The sequence below is a fragment of the Ahaetulla prasina genome, chromosome 6 (assembly GCF_028640845.1).
Source record: "Ahaetulla prasina isolate Xishuangbanna chromosome 6, ASM2864084v1, whole genome shotgun sequence".
NCBI classification, from domain to species: Eukaryota; Metazoa; Chordata; class Lepidosauria; order Squamata; family Colubridae; genus Ahaetulla; species Ahaetulla prasina.
Window position 1 is genome coordinate 86,042,928 of NC_080544.1, and position 27,115 is coordinate 86,070,042.

General features: G+C 37.6%; 1 protein-coding gene across 1 annotated transcript; it reads right to left on the bottom strand.

Moving 5' to 3' along the window:
- Positions 1 to 8,938: 8,938 nt before the first annotated feature.
- CCNL1 (cyclin L1) lies at positions 8,939 to 24,563 on the bottom strand. The gene is made up of 11 exons (XM_058188285.1): positions 24,141 to 24,563; positions 23,675 to 23,749; positions 23,413 to 23,522; positions 17,809 to 17,929; positions 17,446 to 17,510; positions 15,894 to 15,993; positions 14,924 to 15,028; positions 13,791 to 13,932; positions 11,487 to 11,598; positions 10,824 to 10,922; positions 8,939 to 9,720 (listed from the first exon to the last, which is right to left on the bottom strand). Exons 1-11 carry the CDS (start codon positions 24,429 to 24,431, stop codon positions 9,372 to 9,374), a joined length of 1,569 nt encoding a protein of 522 aa, XP_058044268.1. The 5' UTR covers positions 24,432 to 24,563; the 3' UTR covers positions 8,939 to 9,371.
- Positions 24,564 to 27,115: the final 2,552 nt, after the last annotated feature.

Sequence of the window (27,115 nt, forward strand, 5' to 3'; positions counted from 1 at the left end):
GTGGCTAGTGTCAGGTTGCTCCTGGCTAGCAGTCGCCGCCGAGGCGGATGTCCTTGACCCTCGGATGAGTTGCTCGAGTAGCACTGCCTAAGTCTCGGTATCCGCAGTCCTTGAAGACATCTTCGAACTCGTTAAAGAGAATGTCTTTCAAATTGCAGTCACTTCTGTAGATGCCAGTCACTCCCATGCCCAGGGCACGAAACCAGTCTAGTCCCAACAGACTGGGCAGAGTTCCTTCGACGATCGTGATGGGCAGGGTCTTTTGTGAGGGCCGACTCGACTCGGACGGAGGTGGTCCTCGAACAGGGATGCGATTCCCTGGTAGTCGTGGCACTCGTAGCCGCTGTGCTTGCAAAATTTGAAATCTTGTTTGAAATGACTAATGCAGAAATCTTGAATCATATTTTCTTTGTGCTTCCCACCCTACAATCCAGAGTACTCCATATTGTGCCGTAGTTGAAATAGACCCTTTGCAAAATTTAGGGTGTGTATAAGATGTTTGTTTACCACGTTCTGGACAATTGTCATAGGCACCAGTGTAGATTTTAATCAACAAATAGATGCCAATCAAGTGGTTTAAAATTCTAATTGAAATATTATTTGTTAAAATTGTTCATATTTTTTAAAATTAAACATATCCACATTATCAACATAAATGTATTATAAAGGAGTCTTTATTCATCTTTATTATGCATGTCGGAATCTGCAGTTAGATCATTGGAGTATGATCTAACTTTATCAGATGTCCACAATTTGTGACCTGAATAACTAAAGGCTAAGGAAATAAGCAGCTAGATACCCAGACAGGAGACTAAATAATCACATTTTATTTATTAAAACTATGAAAGAAAACTAGCCTCCCCTGCCAATTTGAATGGTCAATGAAAAAGTAAGTTCCTGCAAATTTGAAATCTTGTTTGAAATGACTAATGCAGAAATCTTGAATCATATTTTCTTTGTGCTTCCCACCCTACAATCCAGAGTACTCCATATTGTGCCGTAGTTGAAATAGACCCTTTGCAAAATTTAGGGTGTGTATAAGATGTTTGTTTACCACGTTCTGGACAATTGTCATAGGCACCAGTGTAGATTTTAATCAACAAATAGATGCCAATCAAGTGGTTTAAAATTCTAATTGAAATATTATTTGTTAAAATTGTTCATATTTTTTAAAATTAAACATATCCACATTATCAACATAAATGTATTATAAAGGAGTCTTTATTCATCTTTATTATGCATGTCGGAATCTGCAGTTAGATCATTGGAGTATGATCTAACTTTATCAGATGTCCACAATTTGTGACCTGAATAACTAAAGGCTAAGGAAATAAGCAGCTAGATACCCAGACAGGAGACTAAATAATCACATTTTGCTAAAGGCTGCAGGAACAGGCAACTGTGAGCAACCATATTTAAGTTATCTACAATTCCCAGAAGCCTTAATTCACCTGGCCTTTAGTGAAGGAGCATGGGAATTATTTGAATATTCAATAGTAATATTTGTTAGCAATATTTGAAAGGCAACATAAATGACATTTTTATAATAGCTTTCAAGTAGTTTAAAAGTGACAGTCAGTGGGTTCTTATGAAGAAAATGTCTATTGATTTATTTACTCATGTGGCTACGCATTTGATGTGCCACCACTCTCGATGGCTAACAACAGTAATAAAAAAAGAACTGTAAAATTAGAACCTGGCACTTCATGAACACTTTTCAATAATCAGTAAATAGAATCCCCAGATTCAAATCTCACCCAATCCCAACACTTGATGAAGAATCAGCTTTTTATGAACTTCTGCTAAGGCTAAAAGGGTGGAAGCCTATCGGTTTGCACCAGTTCAGGCGAACCAAAAGTGATAAAAGCTACCAGTTCAGCGAACCGGTAATAAAAAAAAGTTACCAGTTGGTCTGAACCAGTATTTCTGACGATTAACTGTGCCACGAAATTTAAAATTGCTAAAAAGCAGGAAATCCTGCTTTCTAGTGAATCTAAATTGCACGACACAGCTGTTCCCCCACCTTGCTGTTCTACTTACCTTCCCAAGCCTCCTTCTTCCACACCCAGGGCATGTTTGGTGTGTGCTGTACATGCGTGTGTGCACAGCATGCATTTGGTGCACACTGCGCATGCGAGCATAGCATGTGTTTGATGTGTACCACACATGCATGGGCAGTGAACTGGTGGCAAACCGGGGAAGATTTCACCACTAGTGGAAGCCTGCTGTATATCAGCAGGAAAGGTAGATGGCAACATCTGAAGGAATGGACTTGGGCATGGCCACCCTATCTGACCCCATGGAATAGGCAGATACTCTCAGGAATTTATAGCATCAGTCTAGAGGTTCTTCAAACAGTCCCTCCAGAAATCATCTTGACATTCTTCTTTCCACAGAACATCAGAATACTTGTGTCCCTTCCAACAAAGATTAGGTCCTTCTTATCTAATTGTTCTATCGCATGTTCATGATTGCAAGTCTAGAGAGTTGAGAAATCAGAGTTAGACTTCCAGGATGATTATTTTATAATCTAAGGTTATTATATTTAATGTTTTGGAGTGACAACTTTTTGCTGGGCAGAACATGTTTTTTTTTTAAAAAAAGATATGTCTTTAAAATATACATCTGTTAAGGAAAAAGCATAAATAAAACTAGCTAGACATTGAATGAATTGGTAAAATTAATGCTGCTATTCATAATGGAAAATGGACTGGAGGCAAGGAGTGAAAAGAGAACTACCTCTTAAGGTGCCCTGAAATGTATAAGAATCTATCGACTTGACTGTAGGTCCATGCACAGATTAAATATATATTTCACCAGGATATACACTTCAAATGTATGCTTGTGTGCAAGATCCATAGAAATTTTTTCATATGATATTTGATCTCCATGCAAAATGTGCCAATTTTAAGAAAGCAGCTTTTCTCTGGCAGTTTTCATTAGAACAATTTCACAAATCCTTTTCTCTCCCCATTACATTAGTGCTATGTGTAAGCCGGGATTTTAACCAGTTTCATATTCTTTCTGATTCTAAAGCAATATTTTGCAGCCTCTGTAACTTTCATATGTGTGGACTTCAACTCCCAGAATTCCTCAACCAGCATGGGAATTTTGGGAGTTAAGCCAGTACATCTCAATGCTAATGAGGCTGAAAAATTGATCATGGTTCAGACATATGGCTTCTATGGCAGAAGGAGGGTCAATTTTTTTCCCACAGGGCCTTGTTTTGTTCCAGGTGACAGATGTCTGCTTCATACAGGTGAATAAAGGTAAAGGTTCCTCTCGCACATATGTGCTAGTCATTCCCGACTCTAGGGGGCAGTGCTCATCTTTGTTTCAAAGCCAAAGAGCCACCGCTGTCCGAAGATGTCTCCATGGTCATGTGGCCGGCATGACTAGATGCCAAAGGCGCACAGAACGCTGTTACCTTCCCACTAAAGGTGGTCCCTATTTTTTTACCTGCATTTTTTATCTGCTTTCGAACTGCTAGGTTGGCAAAAGCTAGGACAAGTAACGGAAGCTCACCTGTTATGTGGCACTAGAGATTTGAACCACTGAACTGCCGACCTTTCGATCGACAAGCTCAGCGTCTTAGCCACTGAGCCAGCACGTCCCTTTGTGAATACTGATGATTACCAGTGGTATTCACAGGTGAACACTGTGGCATTCATGTGTAGAAAAAGAGAAGTGTTGGCTGGAACCAGAATAAATATCGTAATATACTTACCCAAACCATTTAACCAGGTGTAATTTGCAGTTATCAGTCATATTCTTTTTTTAGTCTTTGTACTAAAAGAGTCCAACAAAATCTCTTTCGAGAAATTTCCTTAATGCTTTGGTTTCTTGTCCAATCTTGTTCCATTATACATTCAAATACTACTTTCAACCGTTTTGCTTGATGATGTTTTATGACCAATGGAAACACAAAATAACTTTGCTTATAGAAGAACGTGGCATATGGTATCCCTGCATTTGATAAACATTCTTCTGTTTCAACTAAACAGAACTGCAGACAAAAATATTTCCCTTTCCTCATTTTGTTTTGTTCTTACTTTGTTATCAGGGTGCACAGTCTCATGACTGTCAGCTCTCACAATGATAACACCACGATTGTAGATCATTCCACCACTACACTCAAGATCCTTGTAGTGTGTGATTTCAACTGATAGTTTTAGGTTGAGAAATTTGCTGGGAGAGCCTTCCAAATGCCAGCTTGAAGCTGCACACATTTTGAGACTCAAGTGTACTTGTATGACATCAGGGCAAAACCTTTTCTCAAGATCAAAGCAAATATTTTAGGAGATGGCGAGGAGTTGAGAGGAGAAAGATTCATAATGCTGAAATTGAGGTGGGAGTTTTCAGGAGAAATACAGACATTATGTGCTACCTACATCAATAGTACATTAAGGGAACCCTGTCAACATTTACTTTCTTTTCTTTGTCTTAATGATGATCCCCAGGCCATTGGTGAAGTAATCTGAAATCACCATTGGAGCTGTACCAATATTAAGGTGGAATTTTTCTTCTCTTTTATTTTGCCGGGATAAAAATGATTGAACATTTTAATATTGAAAATAACATAGATTTGGATGATTTGCTGGTTTGTTAAAGATAGAAAATGTCAATATGCTTATTTTTTTTTAATACTTTGAGCTACAGTTAAGGAAAAATTTACTATCAGAAAGAACAATTAATCAGTGGAAAGGCTTGCCTTCAAAAATTGTGGGTGCTCCACCACTGGAGGTTTTTAAGAAGAGATTGAACAGCTTGTTGTCCAAAATAGTATAGGGTCTCTTGGCCAAGCAGACCTCCAAGGTCTCTTCCTTCTCTGTTATTCTGTATTATGAGCTGTTGAGTAAGTAAGTAAATGCTCTGTCTTACACATTGGCAACAAAAATCAGAACACCAAATACAAACTGGGCGGATACGACCTCGTAGACGATCCCCACTCTGTCAAGGATCTTGGAATACTCATCACAAACGATCTAAGCGCCAGAGCTCACTGCAATAGCATTGTCAAAAAGGCATTAACAGTTGTTAACCTAATCTTGCAAAGCTTCTTCTTTGGTAACATTGTACTGCTAACCAAAGCATACAAAACCTTTGCTAGACCAATTCTCGAATACAGCTCGTCTGCCTGGAATCTGAACTGTATATTGGCCATTAATACAACTGAATGAGTCCAGAGATATTTCACGAGAAGTCATCCATTCCTCTGCTCACAATAGAATATCTCATGCCACCAGGCTTGAAATTCTGGGCTTGGACAACCTAGAACTACGCCTACTATGGTCTAACTTAAGCATAGTACACAAAATTATTTGCTACAATGTCCTAGCTGTCAATGACTACTTCAGCTTCAACCACAATAATACACAAGCAAACAATAGACACAAACTCAAGGTAAACTGCTCTAAATTTGATTGCAGAAAATACGACTTCAGTAGCAGAGTGGTCAATGCCTGGAATGCACTACCTGACTCTGTTGTTACATCCTCAAAACCCCATAACTTTAACCTTAAATTGTCTACTGTTGACCTCACCCCATTCCTAAGAGGTCTGTAAGAGACGTGCATAAGTGCAGCAGGGTGCCAACCGTCCCTATCCTACTGTCCCCATTTATTTGTACCCATTTCCTGTGTCATATCCATGTTTATACTTACAACTGTTATCTCATACATGTTTGACAAACTAACTAACTAAAATAAAAAGTCATATGATCACAGCACAATCAGACCACTTAGACCAATGATCTAAGACATCTATTTTATTGTCTCTGCCGACTGATATTTTCCGGCTGTGACCCTACAACTCTTCTGCTCCCCGTGATCTTGGTGATTATGCTATAAGAATACTAAAAGTTTGTTTGCTCTAAAATGATTCTTATTGCATTCAGTAGCATCTGTGATAAACATTGTTCGCATCTGATGCAAAATAACAGTAAGTTGGTGATGACATCATGCAAACGCTATGAATACAAATTGGTGTCATGACATCTGATAGAAATGATATCATTTCATGCCTGTCACTATCTGACCTCCACTTTATTCCCTTCATTGTTTTCTTACGCACATATATAGACCTTCAAGCCAGTAAATTTTTTTTTAAATATGGTGGTATCCCCAAACCAAAAATATAAACATCTACTGAAGCAGTGAAAATGTAAAATTGTGATTAGACAATTCAGGACACAATAATAGAAATCCATTTTTTAGTGGGTAAAACTCATTGCTTCATATTCACAAGAGCATTAATAAATTAAAAAATTATTTAATTAAAAATATCAAACAGTCTCTTCTACATTTCTGCTTCACATATTTCCCTACATGTAATATAGTTTTAGTATTTTTGTAATTGTAATTTTTTTAGTAGAAAAATGTATGTTGTTTGATGTGTTCTTCAGTGTATACCAAAGTATGCTAGCAAGGACATCTTGCAAACCCTGTTAGTAGACTGTCATCTAGTGGCAAATAGAAAGCTACAGTCCATTCAACTCCAGTTTTAGCTTTACATATTAGATAGTGATTTGAGTGTTGTAGGCTGAATCTGTGGACTTCAAGCTTTCTTTAAAATGTCATGTTAATTTGTTGAGCCAGAGAACCATAATGGATCTGTTTCCAGTAGCAGGAGTAAAAGTGTAAATAAAAGTGATCTTTTATTTAGTGGTTTTAGTCATTTTAGACCTGCAGGCACTAGCATGACATGGTATGCTGTCAACTCTATCTCTTTCGTATCTCCATTAAAAATAGAAATGAATTAAGAAAGCTTAGAAAGTTAGATGCTTGGAGTGGGGCAGAGTTTGTCTGCATGCTAATGGTTCAACATAGAAAATTACCATGTAAATTGAAAATAAAAATAGCCCATAGAAACTGAGGAGGTGGAATTCTGTAGAGAGCAAATGAATACCCGAACAGTAAGCCAAAAACACACACAGTATTTTAAGAACGTTATGTAAACTCCAAGTTAGAACAGGTGTGGCCAGATACGTGTGGTGTATATGCAGATTATCAGCAAGGATGTTGTCAGCAACAACAAAATGATTTCTGTTTCCTGGAGAGGTTATGAATCAGGAGAACGCAGGAGCTAGAAGACTGTGGCTTCTATTCAGTTCAAGGCTGCAAACGAATTCCTGGTTGTACAATTCTTTAATTCGGTGTGTATTTTCTTACATCAAACCTGATGACTGAAAAAAAAAGAGAAGATCCTACAGGCACGAAGTCTGCTTGATGTCTATCTAATTTCTAGCTCTTAGAAGAAAAAAACCTTTGTTTGCATAAAAGAAAAATGATTGTGGTTACTGACACAAAACCACTCCTACTGACTTATAGAAATTTATATACGTTTCCTAATTAACAGTGTGAGTTGAACTGCTTCCTAAAGCATAGTCTTCATCAAAGACTTAGTACCACATAATTTGTTCCCCTTCCTTATTCTTACTCCAACTGTGCCCTTCCTTAATGAGAGTACAATCATCTCTTGACCGTTTAATGATATTGACTTAATATGAGCCAGATCCTAATTATACCATTTCCCTCCCCACTTCCTGACACATCCAGGAGCAGCCTCATGATTTATTCACATTACACTTCATGAATGGCGGAAGTGAAAGTATGGACACAACCATTCCCTATCCATCTCTATTATGGAGATAAGAGCAAGGAAGGATGGCTCAATTTTAGGATGGTGCCTTTGTATGAAGAAACAAACACTTTTGTTATAGTTAAGGCAGAGTCTCTTTGAAGAGTTTCTCTTATCTTTCACATCCAGATGGGCTTTTCTTCTCAGATAAACTTACAAACCCTGTCACTCTCACTTTTCCAGGCCCTCACATTCCCTTTCAACCCGGTCAACCTCTTCTGCCATGCTATTTGTTTAAATAAGAGCTTGACATGGTCCATGTGAATTGGAAAGAGAATCACTTTGTATATAAGTTTTAAAGTTAAATAGGATAATAAACTGAAGTAGTGTTGATAATGAAATGCTGGGGTCAGCTCTGTACAGAGGAATCCACAGCTCAGCGATTGGGAATTATAGAAAAAAAAAGTTTTAAATAAAAATGCTGTTTCCAGGTTTTTCCAGTTTGACTTGTTATAACACAATGTGATTTAAGAAAAACAAAGCAACGTTTAAGACTCCTGACAAAGCCTTGGTGTTATGCCCTGAATTGGATACAACAGAGGCAGGGTAGGCATCAGCAATGAGCAGATGTCCTGCAGTATTATCCTCTGCCAACTCAAGCATGGAGGGAAAAACAGTACAATTCAAGAGAAGTGAAAGGATATCTAACTTTTATAACCTGGCAGAAATCCAGTCTAGTTGTGAAGCTTTGGGCACCAGAATAAGAATTAAAATCAGGTTTTTGATGTTCAGATTTAGTTCAGAAATCTGGGTGGCCTGCTATAAAAAAAGTGTCTTCATGAAAGTGATGATCTTAAGAAAATGCGATAGAAACTTTAACAAATTTCCCCGAAAATAAGACCGTCTTATATTTTTTTGAACCCTGAAATAAGTGCTTGGCCTTATTGCCATGCGCTCAAAAGCCCAATTGGGCTTATAATCAGGGAATGTCTTATTTTGGGGGAAACAGGATAAATCTCAATTAAGAGTTATAAATGCTGATATATTACATTGCAGCAAGGCAATACATCAGCATTTGTTAACAGTCCAGGAAGAAAAATTCAAATCAAGAAACCTGAAACTATTATCGTTTCAAAGAAAACATGTGCCCAAATGTCGACCCTGAGTCAGATTTGAATTTTAATGACCTTCCATCTGATTCAGATTCACTATTTAATCTTATTTTGAACAGAAAACCAAGTCTCGCGTGTTTCAACTTTCATTATCTTTTTTGAGAAGTTTCTGTAATGTTTAAATGCCTCTCCACGTTACCTGAAGAGCAACTAGGAGGAAATAATGACTTGTTAAGAAAATATCAGAATTTGACAAAAGATTGTTTAATGAGGTATTCAGCAGGGTAGTAAAAAGTTGTATATTTTATTTTATTTTTTGTAAAAAAATTTACACATGCAGACTAAAACCAGTGTAAGAAAGTACCCACCATTATCTTAAACAAATAACTATACTTAAATAGAAATGTCTGCAATGTTTGTATAAAAATAAGATACATTTGTACAGAAACAGATCTCCAGTTTTCATATTGATACCACAATCCTAAACACATACAATTTAACCTGATTATTGTTTCAAATTAGATGATACTGCTAAGGTATTTTATGTGCAAAAATTCAACATTTTTTTTGAACGTGTCTTACATTCTGGGCTTCAAATTAAATCCTAATTGACTTCAAGTTTCAAAGAGTCCCATACCTTGTATAACATCCAAACAAAGGTAATAAGCAATGCACCCACATTCAGCGCCTGTGCCTGCTATGTCCTGAACGGCCAGCACCATGGTGCTTGCTTTTATGTGATCTCTCAAATGAACGAGACCTTTCTCGCCTGTCTCTGTGGTGTCCTCGCTCGTGTCTATGTTTCTTAACGAGGTCTGAATGGTCCCTAGGTTTGCTCTGAGAACGTGAACGAGACTTTTTTCGCTTGTGACTGTGTCTATTTACTCCTTTCAGTTCTTCTCTGCTGTGCTTTGGTTTTAGATGGGGTGATCCATGATTATGGTGTCTTCGAGGGCTGCCACTGTGACTACGTGATCTGCTTCTGGATCTTGAGCTGTAGGTTCCCGAGAGACTCCGTCTATTGTTGTAACTTAAAACACAACATTATGGCCTTTCAGCTTGTTATGCACAATACAGCACCGAATCACCTACTGCTCATATTTTGTTAAACATTATTGTTTACGTTACTGAAATTACTTCTATCAGGCTACTCCTATTTTGTTTGCAAAACAATCACAACAAAATAGTCTGATATGCAAAACTACTGAATACTGTGCTATCATTTATGGGAAAATACCACTGCCATCGAAGATCCTAGAAATAGTTCATATATTTCTTTTTAGGGCACTCAATTCAGCTTTCAACCTTGCAGTGAAACTTCATGTGTGTGTAGAAGCAAAATGTATTTGACCAACTTCAATTAGCTAGGAAAAAGGGGATTGCTGACAGGGTGCCTGAAGTTGCATGGCACAGCCTTTTAGGCTTACATACTGCCCCACAGTCTTTACAGCACTCTCTGGGCAGTCTATAATGTACAAGTATTATTTCCATACTGCTCCCAACAGTTTGGGTCCTCCTTTTACTGATTTTTGAAGGATGGAAGACTGAGTCAACCTTGAGCCCCACAGGGATGGAACTCCAGGCTGTAGGCGATTGTCTGCAATTCTGTAACTTTAATAATTGCACCACCAGGGCTCCTAATTAGGAAAGAAAGATACCAGGGAAATTGGGATTGGGCGTGCTGGCCAATATTTAGTGCTTGCAGCCCAAGCTACTGGCACTGGCAAGGAGGAGACAGGGAATGGAAAGCACTGGGGAAAATGATGGTTGCACTAGGATACAGGGCACGCAGATGAGTGGGGGGAAAAGGTGTGACATATACCAGCCTTGCCCTATTGTCTGCATTGTCAAGATAGTGCATTTCTTCTATCTGAAACACAAATTATGCTGGGTTTTAGATCTCAGCTGCAACCCTCCTGGAATGCTTCGGTTGAACTTACAAAACACTGATCTGTTGATTTGCAGGCCCAAAGTCGGAATGAGACTCCCAAATTGTTCTCAAATCATTCACAACATGAATACATTACACTGTTAAAACTACCCTTCCTAAAGTACTATGCAGTAAAATTAAAAGTACCTTTTCAATAAAATTGTAAGATATGAAGTAATCGTTTTTTTTAAAAAAATACTTACTGTCTCCTTGGAGAGTGAGACCTGGATCGTGATTTTGTTCTTGACTTTGATCGGCTACCACTTCTGCTGCTTCTGCTTCGCTTGCTCTCTTTTCTCATTCTGGTAAGGGGGAAAAAAGAAATTAATTACTATATAGGCTGAAACAATTAAGTTGCTTTAACTGAATTAGTATGGGACCAAACTTATCACAAGACCGTTACTTCAAAGTATGAGGAAAATAATTTGTGCTGAAATCATTCATCAGAGCAGAGAAGTTCATATCAGAACCTAAACCCAAGTTTCAGCTGGCTCCGTCCGGGTATGTATGAAAAAAAGGTCCAAACTTAATTTTTCTAGATAGGGGAGGTAGAAAAAAGCCAAGGATGTTGGAGGCTGAACAGAATGGAGGAAAAATCTGAGATGATGAGCAGAAGAGCATGATGTAGGGATATGCCATGCTAGAATATGTTGGAGGAAGAGAACAGACAACTAGCCTACTTGGCTACAATAAGATTCTGGGATCATTCAGAATTTTGTTTTGCATGATATTTAATAACAAAACTCAATAATGGTTTCTATTTTATCATAATTGAACAGTTGGGCAGAACTTGTGAAATGGAATGATTTGTCCCAGCTTTGGGGAAAAAAATGTTATTTCTGTTTTGTGCAAATCTCATCACTTACCCATTATAAGGACTTTTGGAAACCATCTGCCTGTCTTCTGGCTCTTTTTTGATAGTTTTTGCATTAATACACACTGGAGATTTTTCTTCTGTTTTTATTTCTCTTGGAGACGCTAAGAAATAAAATAATCCAAGGTAAATATCCTTTTTTTGTAACCAGTAACTAGATTCTAATTATCAGCCACCATTAACTTTAATTTTTCCTGGTTTAAAACTTTGGCATCTACCTTTTATTTTACCCCTTAAACAATATGACTAGTGTTCCCTTTCTGAAAATTTAAAACCAGTAGCTTCCAAAGAAGCCTCTCCCAATTTGGATTTCTATTATTTGAAATAAATGATGTCAGTGTTTTCAAGTTAACATAGGTTTGTGAACCTGTTGAAGTTTCAGTATTTTTTCATAAATATGATTTAAAATGTGATCTATTCTCCACATAAACCCTGAAACTAGATAAAATGAAGCTAATTAAACATGAGTCAAAAACAATATTTCATTTAAGAAAACTGTCCAAAGCTAGATATACATGTGTGACAAAAGCATGCGAACCTCTAGGATTATCAGTTCATTTGAAGCAGAAATTATTTCAGTCAATGGAATGAATCAAATATGAATGTGAGAGCTCCTACCCTATTTAAAGAACAGAATTCTTGGTATTCAATATTGAAGTCTGATTCATGGAGTGTATAATGCTTGAACAGGTTATCAAACTATTTCTAAAGAGTTCAGACTCCATCAACCCACTGCGAGGCAGATTGTCTTCAAATTCAAAACCATTGTTAACTTCCTCAGTTATGGGGAATGGTTGACTAACCAAGATCACAACAAAAGCAAGGCATGTAATACTCCAGGAGATCTCAAAAGAATTGTAGACTAAGTGTCAGCATATTGCCCCCAACAATCTGGGTCCTCCTTTTACCCACCTTGGAAGGATGGAAGGCTGAGTCAACCTTGAGGCTGGTGAGATTTAAACTGCCAAATTGCAGGTATCTAGCAGTGAGCAGAAGTAGCCTGCGATACTGCATTCTAACCACTGCGCCGCCATGGCTCATAAGAACCTTATCCCATTTGGGAAACATGGTCAAAGCACACAAGTCGTACGACTAAAGAACGGTTAAAGCACAAGAAAGTTAATGTTTTAGAATAGGCAAATCAAAGCTCTGACTTTAATCCTATAGAAATGTGTGAAGGATTAGAAGTGGGCAGCTCATGTGAGGAAACCCACCAATGTCCCCGAATTGACACTCTTCTGTAAGAAGGATTGAGATAAAACTCCTGCAAGCCAATTTGCAGGATTGAGCAACAGCAATAGAAAATATTTAGTTGCCGTTAATGCTGATCAAGGGCGGGAGAACACAGCAATTACTGATAGCAAGGATTCACATACTTTTGCCACAAACAAATATGGATCATTTTAAAGTTTGTTTTTGGCTCATTTATTTAACTGAGTTCTCTTCTTCTTGCTTTAGCAGTTGTGCAGAGCAGAGGTCATATTTTAGGTTTCATTTACATAGAAATATTGAAAGTTCAAAAGGATTCACAAATCTTTAAGCACTACCATATGTTAACTTAATTATCGTAAGCACCATTTGGCAGATTCTTTTTTCACATCCATGCTTTCCAAAATGCTTACATATTAAGACAACTTGTGTTTTGCATTCCCCAAGCTGGCCATTCATAAAGGAGTTGCTAAACATTAGGAATATGACAAATAATTCATGCACGAACAATTTCAAAATAGGCATGCTTGATTCAAATACAGAATAAGACAGCATAGGAAAAAGGAGTCAAGGATATAATGAAGCAGCTAAGAGGGAGCAGGAAAGGAGGACAACTGAGTAGACCACCAGGGAAGATGGAAGATGTTGTGCAGCAAAACTGAAAATTGGAGGGCCTGGCAGACTGGTAAGGTATTCTATGCTGAGAGCTATTGAAGAGGGATAGACTAATATTCTAGAATGGATGGTAGAGCTTCCAGAACACAATGCACCTTTTGAGTTTGAAGCAAAACACTTTTTTAGTAGTTTTTAAGCTTTGCTTATTATATGCTTATCCTTTGTTAAGCATATAATGGCTGCAACATTTGGAGAGCAAGGATTCAGAGACTTAGTGAGTCCTATTATCACATTCAATAGGTTTCAGAACATAGATACTTAACTACTAAATACTGTGACAAAAGCTGATTAGATTATTTTGCTGGATCATTACAGTAGCTTTGGAAGCAATATGTAATTAAAAAGCATAAAATCTGGAGCCGATTGTGACTGTACATAGTCAAAATGGCAACCACTAGTAAATAAAACTTACAGGGCTTGGAAGCAGGTGAAAAGCCTCCCAATGTTGAAAGAGCTGGAGTTCCATCTGGATTTAATCCTTTGGCTTTTAATTTAGCTTCCTGTAGAGCCATTTTTCTTTTTTCTACTTCCTTGTCAAGCAATTCATAATTAGGCTGTAAAAACAGGAGTCCAAAATCAGTTCATACCAAAATGGATACATAGATCAGCTTGTTGTACTCTAACATTCCTTTCTAACAGTGAAATTTAGGTGGTTGAACTTTTAAAAATAAATGGGTTCTACATAGCCAGTTGATGCTTTAGGTACATATGTGCAGAAACACATTTGTGGATCAAAATGATCCATAAATCAGCAAACTATATAAAAAGTTAGCTTAAGTTAGATGACAGAGAAAGAAGCTGACCACAAGAGGCCCCTGACATTAAAAATATTGACTCACTCTTTCTGTGAGGATGGAATAAAGATGAAGGTTCTTTGACAGATATCATAGGGATGTCCACTTGTAACTCATTATTAGTTAGACATTATTATGGTGACCTAGTTCTTTGATGGCAACTAAGGGTTCAGATTGTTAAAATTTTATTAAATTATATTCCCCAAATCTAAAATATTTTAATCTATAAGGACCTTTTATTTCTAGCTTGTTCTGTTGAGGAAAAAAAATAACTATATACTCATGGAAGAATGCATGTATTCCAGATCCTAATAACTGGCTTAACATCTGTCAACTCCCAGCCTTTGAATCATATGTGTACTAAAGACAGGTAAGGCTGGACAATATGATTCTGTATGACTAGGCATAATTCATATTATTTGCTCTTGTGTTAATTTTGTTCCTGTTTCTTAAATAGTTATATATTTTTCTTTTTTGGTTTTTCTTCTTCTCCAGGTGTACTTTTTTACTTTGTTGCAGTATAAAGCTTTTCATCATAGTAAATTAGGTTTTTTTTAAAAAAACTACAAGTCTTTTCTACAATAGTAGATTCACTATTACTACTTTACTTTTCTTGAAATTATCCTCAAGTCTCCATAATGCTGACTGGAGCTACCAAATAAACAACTGGAATGCATACGGTAAGGGAAATGGCTACACTATAATATTTGTAATGCCATTTATTTATATATATATATACACAGAACATTACCTTTTTCCTAGTGTAAAGCTTAAGTGTTGCTAAACATATCTCCTGAATGTCTTCTTCAGTAGTTCCAAAAAGCAAAAACCAATGAGGACGGTTAGGTAAAGGAATCTAGAAGACAAAATGTTACCAAAAAAGTTGCAAATTTATTTTTTCCAAGACAGTACATTCCATAGATCTGAAGAGTCTGAAAAGACCCAACGGACTTCTCAAAATGTAGGGCCTTTTAGAAGGTATCTCTTGTTGACATTAACTTCCAGGGGAGTTCATACTGAAAATCTATACATGTAATGTTTTCATTATTTATTACAGCTGCCCAACTTAAGTTATGGTGACTCTGAGCGGTTTATAGGAATAAAATCTCAAATACAAAATCCAATCCACCCATACATTAAACGACATTTAAACAAGCCACTTGATGGGCTCCATATCAACCTAGGATCCCCAGCCCCATTAGCAAAATTATGTCTTCAGGGCCTTTTGGAAGAGTATCAGGATGGAGGCCAGTCTTATCTCTGCTGGGGAAAAAGAGAAAGGCCTTCTTCTTGATCTCACTAGGAGGATTTCCTTGATGGAGGAGATCCATGAAATACCCACTCTTGCTAATCTGATGGGTCGGGTGATATAACTGGGAAAAAACAGTCCTTCAAATAACATGGACCCAAGCCATGTAGGGCTTTAAAGGCAATAACTAGTACCTTAAATTGAACTCGGGAGTAAATCAGCAACCAATGCAGCTCCCGCAAGAGAAATGACATATATTACAAATCTAGATTTACACATAATCATGCAAACTGCAGTATTTTGAACCAACTGAAGTTTCTAGGTACATTTCAAGGGCACCCCATTTGTATGGGATTCCAACTCCTTTGGGATTGGATTCCAGTCGGTTAATCCCCGTTACGATTCATAGAATCAATATGAAAAATTGAAAATATACAAAAGCTTTGAGCAAAGAAGAAAGACAAATACTTACTTGAAGAGCTCTAGCAGCAAGATAGATGCAAGCACAAGCTATTGTTTCTGGTTGAAATCGAACAAATACATTGGTTCGAAGAGTGTCATTCATGTAATTCCTGAAAAATATAAACCTCAATGTGTTTCCTGTTTAAGAGGTACCATGAAATCAAGCAAAGAAAGTTGGAGACTCAATCTACTTTATTATTTTTTCTTTTATTTCAGTAATTTAGGTTCCCATTTGTCAAAGAATCTGCTGTAAAGACAAAATGCCTCAAATGCCCCTGGACCACTGTAACACACAGGCTCTTTTTATCTCTCTAGAACCCCATGAAAGTACAAGCTGAGTTTTGAGTTCAGTCTTTACTATTATAATGCGGTGCACCTCAACACAAAAGGCTTAACATTTATGCAATTTTTTTTAGTATTCTTGAAGTGTCCATCAACTAAACTTTAGCTCCAAAATTAATTCATGTGACCAATTTCTTTTTAAAAAAATCACTGTGTTGTTACTGATCTGTTAATTTCAAACAGTTTAACATGTTCTACAGCAAATTTGTAGCCATCAAAAATTAAACTTATTATACTACAAAAATAATTTACATCCCATTATATTGAAAGGATTGATATAAGCATAAGCTTTAGTTTACTATGCATATCAACCAGATTCGATTTTAGCATTCTGTATTTACAATCACTTTTAGACCATCTATGAGGCCAGAAATAGTGAATGACAGCTGTACACATATTTCTATAGGTACAATATAAAATTGCAGGTTAACAATTAAAACATTTCTTACAATGCAATAGTCACTTCTACTCTGGAACTAAGTAATGAAGTATTCTTTTAAACATAGCAGGTAACCTCCAAATGTGTACAGCCCTATTGTGAATTTTCTGTGTGGAAAGCTTCACTCATCAATATGCCTATAAATGAGACATGTGCTAGCTTTTGGCATGCACAGAGGAAAATAATCCCCCAATAAGGCAACCTCCTCCCCCAAAATAAATAGATACTTGGAGGATAGAAGTAAAGCTTATACGATTTACCTTAATAGGTAATGTCATAAGCACATTAACTAGGACAACAAGTATACATTTCATGATTATGTATATTGAATAGGTAGTTCTAGAATCAAATATACAAATCCTTTTGACACCCCGACAGAACTAGAAGATGCTGCCCGCTGGATATGGACCACTTCAGTAAATCTCGGCTGAGAGCTTGCACTGGATTGACTGGAGAGAGAGGCAGCCAATCAGGCCATCCTCAGATCATGAGCTGTGGTGCAGAGGGCAGAGTTCTATGACTTACCATCAGGGACTACCCTTTAATTAAAGAGTAGAAAAAAGAAAAAAGTTAAATTGAGTTCTCCAAGGAAATGCATTATTGAAAGCCATGAAAATAGTAAGCAGAAAACAAGCAGCAGCACACTCCACAAGATTTTGCTTTGTTTTTTTGGTTTGTTAACTTACAGTTCATTACTTGGTATTTGGACATCGAGCTTGTTTTTTTTTTCTGCTACTATTTTTCTGGCTAAGAAAGATAAAACAAGAAGGAAATAACTTACCAGGCTGTCTGGACGAGAGTTTGATTACGTTCACATTCTAAGACTTGCAAGTACATAACAATGATCTGAGGGATGAAAAACAAACAAGAAACATGTATTAAATCAGTTACTGAAATAATTAAAACATTTTATTCCAATCTCACTTTGAGCATAAATAAATCATAATTAGATTTAAAGTTTTCTAGCAGCTTCTGAAAAATCAAAACCACCCTTTCTACTGGTTACAAGTATTATCTTTTTTGAAGAAGGTATTTATACTTATGCTATAGTTGTGCAAATTCAAAAAAAAATCTTTACCTTCTTCATCATTATGAAAATACGTAAGAGTTTAGTACTGGAAAGCAAACACTTTAGAAGACTCACCTTATGTGGATGCTTGACATGAACACAAAATCCCAATTCCTTCAGCACCCTCCTTTCTGCTTTGATTACTTGATTTTTGGTGTTTATGTAGTTCTGATCAAGTATCAATGGGCTTGGAGTCCTACAGTTTGTAAGAGATAGAGTCAAAACGCTTTTCTATATCGAAGACAGCAGCTTCTCTGTTTTCCCTTTCCAACCAACTAATGGCAACAGAAACCAGATTTTGAATTCCTGCAAACAAGTTTAAGCTTTAATCTTATGCTGTCCAAGTTAACTAAAGGCATTACCTAAAATTTTATTTACCTGTAAATATTTGAAATGAGACATTTGAAAGATACTTCCTTAAAAAGACAGTTGAGCTACAAGACAAAAGAGTCCCAGCAGTTTCTCAGGGAAAGTTTTCATTATCTGAAAAGGAACTTACTGGTATATACAAAATTTAAATTTCCGCCGCCACTTTCAACTCTGTAAAATAAATCTGTTATGCATGGATAAGCAAATGAAAGCCTTTAATATTTTTTCCCCTGCTATTCATAGTGAGGAAATATGCGCATGGTCTATATCTATGTAAAGAAAGACAGAGAGACATGCACACAATTTCATCCATTATGAGAAATAATATTTTGGACATGTGATGCAACACCCAGAAAAATACGGCATATTTCACTTAATCCTCCAAGGAAAGATTGAAGAAATCTAAGGGACTGGTTTGGACAAAACTCAACAGCACTTTTTTGTGTGGCTGTATAGGATCGCCAACATCCGATGATGGATATGGCACAAAAAGTTTAAAAAGCACTGACAAATAAGAAATCATATTAATTTCTGTATTTCTACATTTTGTGGACAGTCTATGATTTTGTGTAATTCTCACTTTTTAACAAATTAATAAAATAAATTAATGAGAAGATAAATATTTAAAAGTTGTCCATAAAAATATACTTTTCTTGATAGCCATTCAAGCATTAAAGTATATATAATGCACAAACCAAAAAGTTTAGCTTATGCAGCCTTGTATATCACTACAAATTTTCCCACTGTTTCCCTATTTGACATTTAGATGGTCAGAGAAATGTACTTTCACACTTTAGAACGTTAGACATTCTACTTTACTTTGTATTCTAGAACATTCCATATTTAACAAAAAGCTTGGGGGAAAATATATTTTCTCTACTGGACTGTAAAAAAAAGACTGCACCATGGACTCAGAAAATGTGTCAACCTCTTACCTTTGTTATCTGTTAATAGCGTAATATTCTGTATTGTTACCCATTTTTAACTGGACAGAGAGAAAAGCAAATCATATTCCTACTTTAATTAGTTATGCAGTGCCAAATGACACATCTTATCAGATTGCATTCCTATAAATCCTGTTTGATTCAAATGCCATTCAAGATAGTTTAGAGCTACAGGATATTCAAGAAATAAATAATATGGAGAATATTGATATGGAATATTATCTTGTTGGTGTGAAACTTAAACAGGTAAATATTACTTATTGTGGTGCCTGTAGTTATTTGTCCTAGCAAACTTTTTAGAAATCTTTCTCCAAATTCACATTATTTTTTTTGAGGCATGAACAAGCAAATCTCATCTTCAATTTTATACTTATTTAATTTCTGAAAATGCATATATTTTCCCAATTTTATTGAACTGCTTCTTTATAACCTCAATTAAATTTCAAACTGTATTTTGATCTAAAATTATGCAGTTTGTTTTTAAGGCAAACAATAAAGCTTTCCAAAAACTATAGAAATATCAACAAGCTTATCCATAATAAGATTTAAAATCTCTTATTTGGGTAGCACTTGGGAATTGACCATATTCCTTAAGCAAAATCCGTAAGTGGAATTTCACTTATAAAATAAGCAGTTTGTAATTGTAGTTATGAGAAAGTTCTGATAAGGAGCACAAAACTAGTGTGCAATAACTGAACAACTCCAGAATGTTCCACTCTTTGAAACTTGCCAAACTGAATAACCCTAGCATGGTATGGAGGAAATAGAATATTCTAGAGGTTTTTGGATAATTTGTACATTGGAAGGTATTAGCTACTTGGATGTGGAATGTATTTCAAGATTAAAAGGCTCAATATTTTATTTAATACTGTACTACCTAAAAATTTTAACAGAAATACTTTTTATATTTCCTTTCTCTGAAATAGATTAATTCACAGGAGCATTAAAGGCAAGATAATTTTTACATATTTATATCTGAGAAATAAGTTAACTGAATAATGAGGACAGTTAAAGCACTCATTTTAGAGGGATATACGAGATGAAACAATTGCTCAACTGCTTCCAATATTATTCCACCATTGGAATAAAAGTGATGTACTCAACTGTAATATATTTAGCCATATCAGAAGATAAATTAAATACATTTCACTGGAAGCCGATTGTAAAGCTGGATTATCTTGTAAGTAAATACAAATGAGTCTGCAAGTCTGTTAAGTATCTAATTATGTGTAAAACTAAACCATTAAATTTTAAATATTGTCCTGAACACAACCAGGGGGTCAAATCATTAACTCAGTATCTCCTTCTCAATCTAAATTTATGTGCCATATTTAATTTTAAATTTGCATGTGTCTGTGTACACATACACACACGTACATGCCCAAAGGCACACTTTCATTTGCCTTCATAGTATCCATCTCCCCCATAAGGAGACAGTACTGCAATTTTAACTCAGTGCTTGAGTGCTCTGATGAGAACTGTGTGACTGCTTACAATTACAGCAGGATATTTAGCAATAGAATTTAGGCTTATATACCGTCCCATAGTGTTTTACATCACTCTCTGGGCAGTTTACAATCTAGAAGCATTATTTGCACATTGCCCCAACAATCTGGGTCCTCATTTTACCAACCTCAGAAGGATGGAAGGCTTGAGTCAACCGTGAACCCTGTCAGGATTGAGTAGGCTGTGGGCAGAGTTTACCCACAAAATTCCACTTTAACCACTGCGCCACCAGGGCTTTGTTTATATTTATAGATTTATAGAAATAAACCCTAAGGTCAGTGAAGGGCATTTAGGACCAAAATATATAAAGACAGACACTTAGCTTTGTCATCTGTTTGTTATCAAGTCACATTGTCTCCCATTCTTGATATAAGCCTGAATATCTGTTTTATATTTCTCCCTGCTAAGTATCACCTATATACATGTATATGGATTTAGCATCTCTAGGATTTTGCTTCTCACATCTTAACCTTCTTTATGTCCCATTTTGCGTATTGTTGATAAAGCACAGAAAAGAAAGTGGAATAATCCATATGCTATAAACTTCAGGAAAGTCACATTCTTAAATCAGAAACGTCTTCTTTGGAATAGTTCTGGTTTGATTAAAAAATGTGGAATTTCTAATACATACATTTTCTGTGAATTCCTCACTAAATTTGTTTGAGTAAATACAAATATTGAAATTATCTAACAGACTCATATTTTATTCTGTAAACTAAACCATCCATATTATTATATTATAACAGCACCTTCTAAGGTGCTCATGCAATACTTTAATACCTCAAAGTGATATAACTGGACCTTCACAAGCAAAGCATGTATTTTTTCAAATGCATATTTACTTTTACTTTACAAATCCACCTTTTATTCTTCCAAAAACAAGAATCTTATTTCAAATGAAACAAGAAAGTACACATTTCCAATATCACTGAAAACTTATGCTAATTATATTCTTAAAAGTATTCAATTGATTTGAGTTTTATAAAATAAAATACCTGAGTTTTAAAACAATCTGTAGAAAAATATTATTCAATAAAAAGCTACATATTGAGAGTAGTCATTTGTACATAGGAACACTGTTGCAAAGGTGAAATATTCATCTTTGACCTTCAAATTCAGCAGAATAAATTATTATGAAATAGTTATTCAGCACAACACAGATAAGATTTTTAGTTAAAATTCACACATACACACACACATTTTACTAGTTTCCAAAAACCTGGACAGCAAAGATAAAAGCTTAACCCAAGATACAGGAGTTCTTCCAAATTGTTCACCAATGGCCAACCTGTCAGTCCCCGGTTCCAGTGACCTATTCTGAGAGCACTGGCTTCTCCTTGGGGATTTTCCATACGTCACTCACTGTTGCCATGACGACAGCTTCATCTCTATGAACCACTCCACATCACCCAGGCTTTGGTAAATGTAGCTGGTCGCTGTATAGTCGGTTGCAAGGGAAAAAAGAGCTAAAGTTAATAACGTGTACAACTGATTTGTTTGTAAAATTGTAACACGCACAGAAATATACTTACATCCTGTTAAAAAAAATGAACCTGCATGCCAAATTTTAAGTTTCCATAACCAGATTTGTTGCAGAATTTTCAGAGAATATTTAAATTAGATTAATTAGATATGTAAATGAAGCACAGTTTCCCGATACAACACTGACACCTAAAGCAGTATGCCAATGTTTGGAATGTTAGTTTATAAGCTTTAAAAAAAATTAAAATATATACAAGTTGTTAAAACAGAACCTAGATAATTAAGTCTTAGACTCACTGGCCATGATAAATTTGCTTCTCTTGAAATCAAAAGATAGTTGAAAGTGCCCTTTCTGCATTTGCATTCAAAATGAAAATTTCATTGCTTATTTTAAGATAACACTTGAAAAGTAAATAAGCAAGATTAAGCCACATGTATTTTGCCAATACAGGCAATGAATATTTTTTTTATTCAGCATAAATAGCTAAATATATCCAAAACACTTATCACGTTAGAATGGCCCACTACCATATAACACACAACAACTTCTTGGCAACTTCACTAAATTTCAAGGAATCACTGAAATCATCTTTATCACTACTAAATTCACTCAGACAAAATTTATGGATTAAAACAATCTAGAAACTAAAGAATTTCTTTTAAAGATTTCTTAAGCTTTCAATTTGTTTTTTAAAAGCTCCCTAGTTCAAAGCTTATTTTGTATTTAAAGGTGAGCAGTTCCACAACACAACAGTTCTAAATCAATCATTAAAGCCCGCAAAAGCATGACAAGTCTGGTTCATGTTCCTAGGTTGAGATGGCTTTCAGGCTTCATTTGCTAATGATAATATTAAAAACGGTATCTGCTGTAAATCAAATTGCTGTCAACTGTCCAAACCAATAATACTGTCAACTTAAAAACAATTAAAAGTAGATATTCCAAAGTACTATCTTAGATAAAATCTACAACAATGACTCTATCAATACTTTAACTAAAGTTCAGATTTAATAAGTCGTCATAAAAAAGTCTGATGCAACATAAAATAAACAACAAAACAAGTACCAACTTAGACTTCCACCAATTTCTTAGACCTTAGACTTCCACCAATTTCTAATCAATTACTTATTAAACAGTTAGACCTCTAACCTTACTTACAGAGGAGTAAACCAGCTAAATAAAGGACTATATTCTGCAGACCATTTTTAAAAACGTACATTAACAGACCTGTACAGAAACAATTCAAAGATCCCTCAATCTACTAAAGTAACCCTGTGCAACTGAAACCTCCACAAGTTTGAGACTACATTGTGTGAGAGTGTACAATTGAACAAAATACACAGGTGTGTTTCAGGTAATAAAAAGTGGAGCTGGTCTTACCTTTTTATTCTTAGTTGGCGTAAGTGATGGAAAACATTGATCACATCTCTTATCCGACGGGGAGCTTCTTCAATTTTGGAAGCAAGATTAATGCAGGCCATAGCCACAATCTGGAGAAGGGAAAAAGCCCATTTTTCTGTGAAAACGGCCTTTGAACCAGACCCTCATATATTATTACAATGCACAAAAACATTCCAAAACAGCTCCCCCCCCCCCCGCGAATCCACCCAGCTTCCCTTTCCCTGATGCCCCTAGAACTCACCTCGAAACTGTGCTTGACGAAGGACTTGGAGTAGAAGAAACGATGGAACAGCACCTGCCCGGTCGCCATCGCCACCTGCGAAGCCAATCCCCAGACGGGGAGGAGAGAAAGATCAGCCATCTCAGGCGCTCAGAGAAAGACGCATGCGCAGGAGCGGCAGCGCTGTAAAGCCCCCCCCTTCCTTCTTCCCGGAAGCGGCGACAGAGCTGGGCCTGTCAAGCAGGCCGAGGTCGCGAATCGGCCGCCATTTTGCGTCAAGCGCCCGTTTCCTCCCCCCTCCCCCTTTCCCCCCCTTCTCCTGCGTTTCCGGCCCATTGGGCCTTTCTAACGCCCCGACTTTTCTAACCCTCAATTCTCCCGTTGGAAAATTGAAACGGCCGGGATTTCGGTTAGGCCGAGACCAGGCCTTTCCCTCCGTTATTTCCCTCCCCCTTCCCCCCATTTGTTCGGCTCCGGTTGCGCTGACCTGTGGCAGACGAAGGAGTATGCCCGCGGACTGGATGAGCTCGCAGCCCAGGATCCGGAGGTCGGTTTCACTCTGCAACTCCAGCCCGTCCTGCATGGAAGGAGTCGGCGAGAGCCGCTCCTCGGGGATGAGCGAGTGGTCGATAGTCAGCGACACCTCCGAGTACACCCGGTCGCCGATCAGAATCCCGGCGGGGGGAGCAGCAGGAGGAGGAAGAGGAGGAGGAGGCGGCGCTGAGGAGAGCGGGGCGCCCGCGACGGCAGGAGAAACGTGAGTCCCAGCAGAGGCCATGACGAAGAATCGCGGAACTGAACGCACGTCGACCGCACCCGGAGCCGGCCACGCAGAGACTAGCCCCGTTTGCGCCCGGGCGTCGATGACGCAGCACAGAGCGGTGCACGCTGGGAAAAGAACCTTCGCCGCGCGACCGTGTCTGAAAAGCCAGCGCCGCCCCCCCCGTTCCCTTGACGTCATTGGCGGTTAGCGAGGAGGGGGCGTCTCCGGGCTATTAATAGCTCAGCTTTAAGCAGGGAGGCAACGGCGGTATTCGGGTGTTGTTGCCTCGCTGGGAAAGTCGCAGCTTTGGGTGCGGAGTTTGTCAACTCCCAGGAGCTCCCACACCTAGCATGCTGGCTGGGGGATTCTGGGAGTTGAAGTTTACGGTTCTTAAGTTACCAAGCCAGAGACTTCCATTCCCCTTAACCCCCTCTTCGCCTCAGTCTATTCGTGACGGGAAAGGTGTGGGGCAGGGGTCTCCAACTTTGGCAACTTTAAGACTTGGGGACTTCTACTCCCAGAATTCCTCAGCCAGTAAAGCTTGCTGAAGAATTCTGGGAGTAGAAGTCCACAAGTCTTAAAGTTGCCAAGGTTGGAGACCCCGGGTCTGGGGCATCTTTGCTTTTCTATACAACCTCCAAGGAGTCCCAAAGGAGGCAACTGGACTTTCCTTTTGCTTTTCCCCCTTTGAAGATGTTTTGTTTCTCATCCAAGAAGCTTCTTCAGCTCTGACAGGATAGTGAGGAATGGAAGTATTTGTAGTCCTCGCAGACAGCTGGTCATTTGCCTTCTTTTAGAGCAGTGGTTCTCAACCTTTATAGTGCTGCGACCCCTTTAATACAATTCCCCATGATGTGGCGACCCCAACCATAAAATTATTTTCATTTTGAATTTATCGCGCCTGAAGCCGTATTGGCTAGCGATCTGAACTGCTTGCGATGGCCTTGAGGACGGAGGCATTAAAGTGGAGACTCCTCCCCTATTAAGTTTATCGCGCCTGAAGCCAGATTAGGCTAGCAATTGGGAGTGATTGCAGCTGGCTTGAGAGGGAGACATCAGAGCAAAGATTTCTCTTTTTTAATTCATCACGCCTTAAGCTGAATTTGGCTAGCGATTTGAAGAGCCTGCAGCTGGCTTGTGGAGTCAACCATTGGAGCGCGATTCTTCGACTCACAAGTATACTTCCCATATTTCCAATGGTCTTAGGTGACCCCTGGCAAATCGTCATTCAACCCCCAATGGGGTCCCGACCCACAGGTTGAGAACCACTGTTTTAGAGGGTTGTTTAGAGGGACGGGGTGGCTCAGTGGCTTAGATGCTGAACTTGTCGATTGAAAGGTCGGCAGTTCAGCGGTTCAAATCCCTAGTGCCGTGTAACGGGGTGAGCTCCCGTTACTTGTCCCAACCTAGCAGTTCGAAAGCACGTAAAAAATGCAAGTAGAAAAATAGGGACCACCTTTGGTGGGAAGGTAACAGCGTACCGTGCACCTTTGACATTTAGTCATGCCGGGCACATGACCATGGAGACATCTTCAGACAGCACTGGTTCTCTGGCTTTGAAACGGAGATGAGCACCACCCCCTAGAGTCAGCACATATGCACAAGCAGAACTTTTACCTTTACCTTAGAAGATTGTTGAAGCAATTGGAGGTGTCCTCAGGGTCACTTGAGTAGTACTAATGGTTCCTGTAGTCTGCTTTTTTTTTTCTGGAAATCTGTTCATACAAGGAGTTTCTGTGATGGACAAAAGTCTACAATCACATAAAAGTGAGATGGACAGGCACAAAAATCAATCAGCCAATCAAATAATCAGTTCCCACTACAGGTAGTCCTTAACTTACGACCACAATTCAGCCCCGAATTTATGCTGCTTAAATGAGAAATTTGCTAAGTGATTTTTGTCCCATTTTACAACCTTTCTTGCCACGTTTGTTAAGTGAATGACTGTAGTTGAAGATTCTGAGAACTGCCTGGAACTGATGGAATTTCCTAAATATGTGTTTAATCACATGCAGATTTGTGAAAAGTTTATACCTGTGTTTATTCGTAAAGTTCTTAGTGCTCTCTGAGTTTTATTGTTGGCTTGCAGACATTTTGCTACCCAACTGATGTTACTAAGTAGGTAGCAAAACATCTACAAGCCAACAACTAAGTTCAGAGAGTCCAAAAATTCCACATTACAATACTGAGATATAGAATTTATTCATTTCTGAAGCTATCACCTACTTGGAGCACTATGCGAAGTTGCCCATGAGCCTGCCTGCCTTGTTTTGTAGCCTTAGGCAGATAACATGGCTCTAAACAAAGCTTGATCATTGCCCCTTTAATCTTTTGAAGTTTAGATGTATCAGAATTATCCATATACTGTGTTTAGAGGTCAAGCAGGTAGATTCTGCATATGGGGAAAACTGATTTTTGTATCTCAAGGAGATACAAAAAAAAATATGGGTATTTTTCCCAATAAAATGTAATAGTTCTGTGTGCACGTTCATGGGAGCAGCTTCCAAAACTGACATGTGAGCCCATATACGCCTATGTATATATAGGTGTATATATACCTATGTATATAACATGAAAGAAAGTGACTTCTTTCAAAGGATTTATACTGTTATTAGTCATGACTAGCTAAATTTACCTCCCATCTTTCATGGGATTTTCTCTTCATTTTATGCTGAAAATGGTAACCCTCTGATGTGGCT